Here is a 7,722-nt window from a genome sequence, read left to right as displayed (position 1 = left end):
TTGGAACCAATTTAATTACTCATAAAAGAGTATAATCAAGCTACGACTCACAAGTCTTTAAAATAGAGGAAATGAAATCAATTTACAAAAGAAATCATTTCACAATTCGGAATCAATTTGATTACTCATCAACCCCTCGTAATTCCTCTCAATGTTCCCTCAAATGCATGTACAGAATAATCAAGCATGGAGAATCAAGATTATAGAGGAATCTACTACAATATCAATCAATATGCTCAAGTGGAATCAATTCACACTTGGCGACATTCATGAAAATGAATTAAGGATGCTCATAGTGCAAAGTACATGACTCCCACTCACCTGTCAATCTGGCACAGCCTTGATACGCCTCCAAAAATCTACAGCTGGCAGTGGGGAACTTCTTCCTCTTATTCCCTAGCTTCTTGCCCAACTGATACATGCATTTACAATATATTTAGTTTTGTATCAAGGGCTATAATCTACGTGCCAATTATAACATAGGGAACTTTAATTGATTCAACTCCCCTGTTCCCTAAATCTTTTTTTTTCTTTCTTCTTTTTCTTTTTAATTAATTAACTCACCATTTATGTGTATTAGGGACTCCCTTGCATGAGTACAAGGTCCCTTTTAGCTTGATCTAGGCTTAATACCCTATTATAGCATGAAATCCCCTATTTTCCACCCGGATGAACAGTAACCTGGACCGACAGCCGGTTACTTCATCCCGGGTTTGATCCACTTTTCAGACTCCAAATTTGATGAAATTTTTACCTAACATTCTAAACTCATAGAGGATTCCAAAGAGGTAACATGCATTGCTATCGGAGGTCGTTTGACCTCCTAAATAATTCGCCGAAGTTGGGACTTCGACACAGTTTTTCCGTAGTGCCGGAAAAATTTGTCAAAATCCGATTCTTCCTCTTTTAACCGCCTCTACAACCCTTATCCGACCCTTCTAGACTATATCCACCCTTTGTATAGCCTAATGTCATCAAAAGACTAGATAGGGATGGATATTTACCTTTTTCTTTTTGGAAATCGAGGTCCTTGCGTAGAGGGGAAGAAGATCTACACTTTTTCCTTCAGCTGGCAGCGCATCCGGGATCTCCTACCTTTTCTTTTTCTTCTTCTTCTTCCTCTTCCTTTCCTTTCCTCTCCTTCTTTTTTTCCTCTCTGTTGCCGTCTGAGAACCCCCCTCTCTGTCTCTCGGTTTCATTCCAAAGCCACAGCAAACCCTCCAATTAAATCACATCAAAATACTATTCACCCTTTTTTTAATATTATTAAATTCCCATTTTGCCCCTAACACTTCAACATATCTACTGTTATGCCATTAACTTTTGATTTCTTTCCAATTTTACCCTTACCACTTCAACGCATCTACAACTATGCCATTATCTTTTCATTCCTTCCAATTTTACCCCTCATATCAATTTTAAAGGACTATTCTATCCTTTTTTATATAAAAAAATATTTTGGGGTTATTACATCCTCCCCCCTTATATAAAATTCGTCCTCGAATTTAAAAGAGTAAATTACCTGATTACTCAAAGGGGTGAGTGTATCTGCTCATCATATTCTGCTCAGTGTAGTATTGGAAATCAAATAAATTAGGAATGTTTTACCTTCTATCTCTACCACATAGGTAGGATATACATACTTCGCTTTTATACTATCCCCTACAGGTGTATTAATAGCTAAGGGAATACGCATTAATATCTTATCCTTAGCTAACTTTTTAGCAAAATAAGGGGACACAAATGAATGGGTAGCTCCAGAATTAAATAATATTCTAGCTTTAATCTTATCAATGAGGAGCATACCTGTCACAGCTACATTTAATGCCTGTGCCTCTTGTGGATTTACCGTGAACACCCTTCCTTGCCCTCTACCTACTGGAGCTGATGGCTGAGATGGTCCAACACTCTGCTGTGATGCTGGTGTCTGACCTCTGCCTCTGCCTACAGGCCCCCTACTACTAGGCCTGTCCATCTGCACAGAAGGGTAGGATGCCAAAGGCACAAACTGCTGGGTGGCACCCTGCAGGCATTCTCTGGCAAAATGACCCGGCTGTCCACATCTGTAGCACACTCCCTGGCCCATTCTGCATCTGCCAGGGTGCTGCTTCCCACATATGCCACACACTGGCCATGATTGGAACCCAGATTCAGTTCTGGCTATAGTGACTGGAGGACGAGGTACTGATGGTAGAAAAGTATCTTGTGATTGACCTCTTTCCCTCCATTTCCTCTTACGTGGGGCAGGTGGAGCTGAGCGTACAGACTGCTCCGTCGGGCCCTCCGAGAGATCTACTCCCTCAGATCTACCTCTACTGTTTTGCTCCTTCCCCACACTCATTTTCCTCTGTTCTCTTTCAGCTCTTTCCTCTTTATTTCTGGTCTCCCACTGTTTTACTTTATCTATCAGCCTAGACAAGGTGGGGACCTCTACTGCCAACACCGCATTATAAAGCGGGGAAATCAGACCCCGTCTGAATCTTTCTATCCTGACAGCTTCAGTGGGGATGATGTAAGGAGCATACTTTCCCAATCTAGTGAACTCACGAGCGTACTCAGATACGCTCATTCCGGGCATCTGCTTCAGCCTCTCAAACTGAAGAGCCCGATTCTGCCTCTCAGCAGGAGACAAAAACTCATCCATCACTGCTTGCCTGAACTCTTCCCAGGTTGGAGGATTCCTACTGTACAATCTGTCCTCCATATGCCTCTGGTACCAGTCCCAGGCATCTTCCTTCATTGTAAGCCCTACAAGTTCTATAGCTCTTGCATCAGAACAGGGCAGTCTCCGTATCATCTTTTCAGTCTCCTCCAGAAATCTCTGAGGATCTTCACCTTCTTCCCCCTTAAACTCCGGGGTTCTGAGCCTCAGAAATTCCTGTACAGTAATCCCCTCATCATCTAGAGCTCGCCTGGCCAAACTTCTTGGCACAGGTACAAGAGGTGAGATGGATACTACTGACGGGGCAGGAGGTTTCCCCCGAGCAATCTGCTCTCTCAGAGCCTGATTCTCCGCCAGTAACTGTTCCATCAATGCATCTCTACTTCCTACCTCCCCTTGATCATCAACTCTCCGCCTGTCTGCAGGAGGAGATTTTTCTCTTTGGGGCTCGATATGTGTGGAACCCGCATCCAATGCTATATCTGGCTCCATCCTCCTTCCAGGACGAGCAGATCCTCTCCTTGGAGGTATTTTTTTATATGTCTCTAAAAGAATTAAAAAGAAAGGACGGTCGTTACACACTGAGTCATAATATATTTTACTGAATTGTAAATGACTCATAAATTAATATACAGAAAAATCCTATGCTCCATAGTATAATCCTATACTTAATCCTGACTCACCCTATTGCTCTGACAGGACTCTTCTTAACCTTTGCTCTGATACCACCTCTGTCACGACCCCCGCCCCGTTTCCGGCGGGCCGCCGCGACGGTCCTAGGGTGCGGGTAGGCATAAGGCCACCAGCCACCGCGTAGAACCCTACTACCTATCAATCATCAATAAATCTTGAAAATTTTGGCATGATACATGCACAAAATGATCACCTTTCCTATGGTGACCTGTCAGGATTATCTCATTACATACAACAATGCTACCTGTCAGAGCAGCAATCACATAATCTGTCACATAATGAACCTGGACAATATATATCAATACATCATCTCAGGCATATAACTCATCTATATAAAAATCTGGTTCCCATTTCATCCATGGTCAAACCCATATCCACAACAGGATCTATGACTGTAACTATACACTAAATACAACAGAAGGTTTATAATACACCAAAAGGGGATAAACCTCTATCTACATTATACTATGCTACACTATGGAGCGGCACAGCTAGCAGGCAATCTCTAACCCTGCTCTTCTCTATACAATACCTGCCCTGCAATCAAAAACACAAAACTGGGGAGTGAGTATATAAATACTCAGTGAGTGGAGTAGAGAGTACTATGCACATGAGACAGAATATAATCATGGCTCGAGATGAAATCTCAAGATCAATAACAAGATGAACATGATCTCAACATAGAGAATATGGAGTAAATCATCAATATCACCACAATCAATATCAACTCATCTGAAGCATATATGGAATAATCAAGTAAACATATATGCTACTCATGAATATGCTCAACAGATCATAATGCTGGAACATACAAATCAGGTGTCAATATGCTGAAATCATCACTAGACAGCTATCGGGAGGTGGGTTTTACGCCCCAGGCGAACCAGCAACAACTCCCTACTGCCATATGCATATATCGAATATGACACCACACCAATATGTAAATCATCACTAGACAGCTGTCGGGAGGTGGGTTTTACGCCCCAGGCGAACCAGCAACAACTCCCCACTGTCACATGCATATGCAGGATAAGACACCATATCGATAATGTAAATGCTAGACAGCTATCGGGAGGTGGGTTTTATGCCCCAGGCGAACCAGCAACAACTCCCTACTGTCACATGCATATGCAGGATAAGATACCACACTGATCATGTAAATGCTGGCCAGTATCCAGAACAGAAATCCATCTCACATCTACATACTAAACGGCACCTCGCGGGAATTCTACATCCGCGGAAAGCCATACTGCACCTCGCGGGGTCTTACTATGCCCGGCGGCAAGCAGAATATAAGTCGTAGGACCGGCCGATCCTACGCCTAGGGCCGTGTCCCCCCTAGGAAGGGACTGGGCTCCGCCCACCCAGAAGGCTACTATGTGCACAAAGGCCGATGTTCAACCCCATCGACTATAGGTGTCCTGCAGATACTGCCAAGCCATGCATAAATGCCATAATGCACCCTCCCAATACTCTACTAAAAATGAGTATAATCAAGATTACCACTCACTCGATCATGACCCAATCATAAACTAACATCAGGGTTAGGAGTGAGGGTCAAGGAAGTGCAATACAACTCAATATACCACTAAGAAGGCTCTACAAATCTTTGAAATGGAGGAAATGAAATCAATTTACAAAAGAAGTTATTTCACAATTTGGAACCAATTTAATTACTCATAAAAGAGTATAATCAAGCTACGACTCACAAGTCTTTAAAATAGAGGAAATGAAATCAATTTACAAAAGAAATCATTTCACAATTCGGAATCAATTTGATTACTCATCAACCCCTCGTAATTCCTCTCAATGTTCCCTCAAATGCATGTACAGAATAATCAAGCATGGAGAATCAAGATTATAGAGGAATCTACTACAATATCAATCAATATGCTCAAGTGGAATCAATTCACACTTGGCGACATTCATGAAAATGAATTAAGGATGCTCATAGTGCAAAGTACATGACTCCCACTCACCTGTCAATCTGGCACAGCCTTGATACGCCTCCAAAAATCTACAGCTGGCAGTGGGGAACTTCTTCCTCTTGTTCCCTAGCTTCTTGCCCAACTGATACATGCATTTACAATATATTTAGTTTTGTATCAAGGGCTATAATCTACGTGCCAATTATAACATAGGGAACTTTAATTGATTCAACTCCCCTGTTCCCTAAATCTTTTCTTTTCTTTCTTCTTTTTCTTTTTAATTAATTAACTCACCATTTATGTGTATTAGGGACTCCCTTGCATGAGTACAAGGTCCCTTTTAGCTTGATCTAGGCTTAATACCCTATTATAGCATGAAATCCCCTATTTTCCACCCGGATGAACAGTAACCTGGACCGACAGCCGGTTACTTCATCCCGGGTTTGATCCACTTTTCAGACTCCAAATTTGATGAAATTTTTACCTAACATTCTAAACTCATAGAGGATTCCAAAGAGGTAACATGCATTGCTATCGGAGGTCGTTTGACCTCCTAAATAATTCGCCGAAGTTGGGACTTCGACACAGTTTTTCCGTAGTGCCGGAAAAATTTGTCAAAATCCGATTCTTCCTCTTTTAACCGCCTCTACAACCCTTATCCGACCCTTCTAGACTATATCCACCCTTTGTATAGCCTAATGTCATCAAAAGACTAGATAGGGATGGATATTTACCTTTTTCTTTTTGGAAATCGAGGTCCTTGCGTAGAGGGGAAGAAGATCTACACTTTTTCCTTCAGCTGGCAGCGCATCCGGGATCTCCTACCTTTTCTTTTTCTTCTTCTTCTTCCTCTTCCTTTCCTTTCCTCTCCTTCTTTTTTTCCTCTCTGTTGCCGTCTGAGAACCCCCCCTCTCTGTCTCTCGGTTTCATTCCAAAGCCACAGCAAACCCTCCAATTAAATCACATCAAAATACTATTCACCCTTTTTTTAATATTATTAAATTCCCATTTTGCCCCTAACACTTCAACATATCTACTGTTATGCCATTAACTTTTGATTTCTTTCCAATTTTACCCTTACCACTTCAACGCATCTACAACTATGCCATTATCTTTTCATTCCTTCCAATTTTACCCCTCATATCAATTTTAAAGGACTATTCTATCCTTTTTTATATAAAAAAATATTTTGGGGTTATTACACTTTCATTTTCTTCTTCTTAACAGGAATATGATGACTGGTACCGCCGACCTCTTTATGTCCTTTTTCCTTATGAGAGGTGAGATAAACACTCTCTTGCCTCTCTTGTTTTATTCTCTGCTCCTCATCAACACACATGGCTAGAAGTTGATTCATAGTCCATTTTTCTGTATGTGTGTTGTATGAGATCTTAAATGGTGCATACTCCATAGGCAGAGAATTAAGGACAAAGTGTACAAGAAAAGTTTCTGACATGTCTACTTCCAATGATTTTAATTGGGCAGCGATGTCACGTAATTCCATAATGTGCTCGCGTATGCCACCATTATCATTATACTTTAAGGAAGCAAATCTTGATATTAAGGTGCTGGCTAGGGCTTTCTTTGAACTCACAAATTGCTCTTCTACTGCTGTTAAGAATTCTTTTGCAGTTTTGCAATCTGGAATTGAGCCCCTTATCTTTCTGGAGATATGATTTTGTATGAGTAAAAGACTTAAGCGGTTTGACCGCTCCCACCTCTCATACAACTTTTTCTCCTCTGGCGTAGTTTCCTCCGTGGGGACAGGTGGCATGTCCTCATGAAGTGCCAGATCAATATCCATGCACCCTAAAGTAAATGTCAGCCTTTCTTTCCATTCCGAGAAATTTGAACCATTAAGTATTGGGATGCATGATGTAGATTGTGAAAAAACTGTCGGAAACAAAGCTGCAAAACATATGCTTACTATCAATATGCATGCTATAATTACGCTAAAACCTTATCTAAATCACTAACCCATATTAGCAATTTAGTGAGTAAATCAAAATTAACTTTACATGATTTACCCCTTTACGATAAAACTAATGCATTAAGTATGATATTTAATGAACTTTATATATCTAGTTGGAAAAAATCCAAAGAATAACAGCCAGATCAGCTCCAGATCGGTGGTGGAGCACTAGGCTCACTTAAGTACCAGCCTTTCTTAGGCACGTATGCCTTTTTGACAAGCTTTTCTTAGACACCGTTATTCAATGGATAAAATTTTACTAGATATTGTTCAATGTTAATGAAGAATTCAAGGCCTTTGGGCAACAAGATTTCATCATAAATATCATACTAATAACATTATTTCATCCCACCATTAACTTTGTATAATGATTTCCCTTTGGGGCCGGTTCATTATATATGATGCAACTATTCAATTTCATGAAATGATGATAAAAAGACTCTTTATTGATTAAATTAAACTAAAGC

At 40.8% G+C, this 7,722-nt stretch overlaps 1 protein-coding gene across 1 annotated transcript; it reads right to left on the bottom strand.

The window, feature by feature from the left end:
- Positions 1-510: 510 nt before the first annotated feature.
- LOC149753455 (uncharacterized) lies at positions 511-6,487 on the bottom strand. The gene is made up of 2 exons (XM_089930666.1): positions 6,018-6,487; positions 511-5,425 (listed from the first exon to the last, which is right to left on the bottom strand). Exon 2 carries the CDS (start codon positions 3,281-3,283, stop codon positions 1,556-1,558), a length of 1,728 nt encoding a protein of 575 aa, XP_089786792.1. The 5' UTR covers positions 3,284-5,425; positions 6,018-6,487; the 3' UTR covers positions 511-1,555.
- Between the last annotated feature and the right edge of the window lie 1,235 nt (positions 6,488-7,722).

Source organism: Phoenix dactylifera, chromosome 5, assembly GCF_051530095.1.
Source record: "Phoenix dactylifera cultivar Ajwa chromosome 5, Ajwa_hap1_PhDact_Kaust_v1.1, whole genome shotgun sequence".
NCBI classification, from domain to species: domain Eukaryota; kingdom Viridiplantae; phylum Streptophyta; class Magnoliopsida; order Arecales; family Arecaceae; genus Phoenix; species Phoenix dactylifera.
The sequence above is the reverse complement of the archived record's forward strand: the minus strand, read 5'-3'. Positions and strand labels throughout refer to the sequence as shown.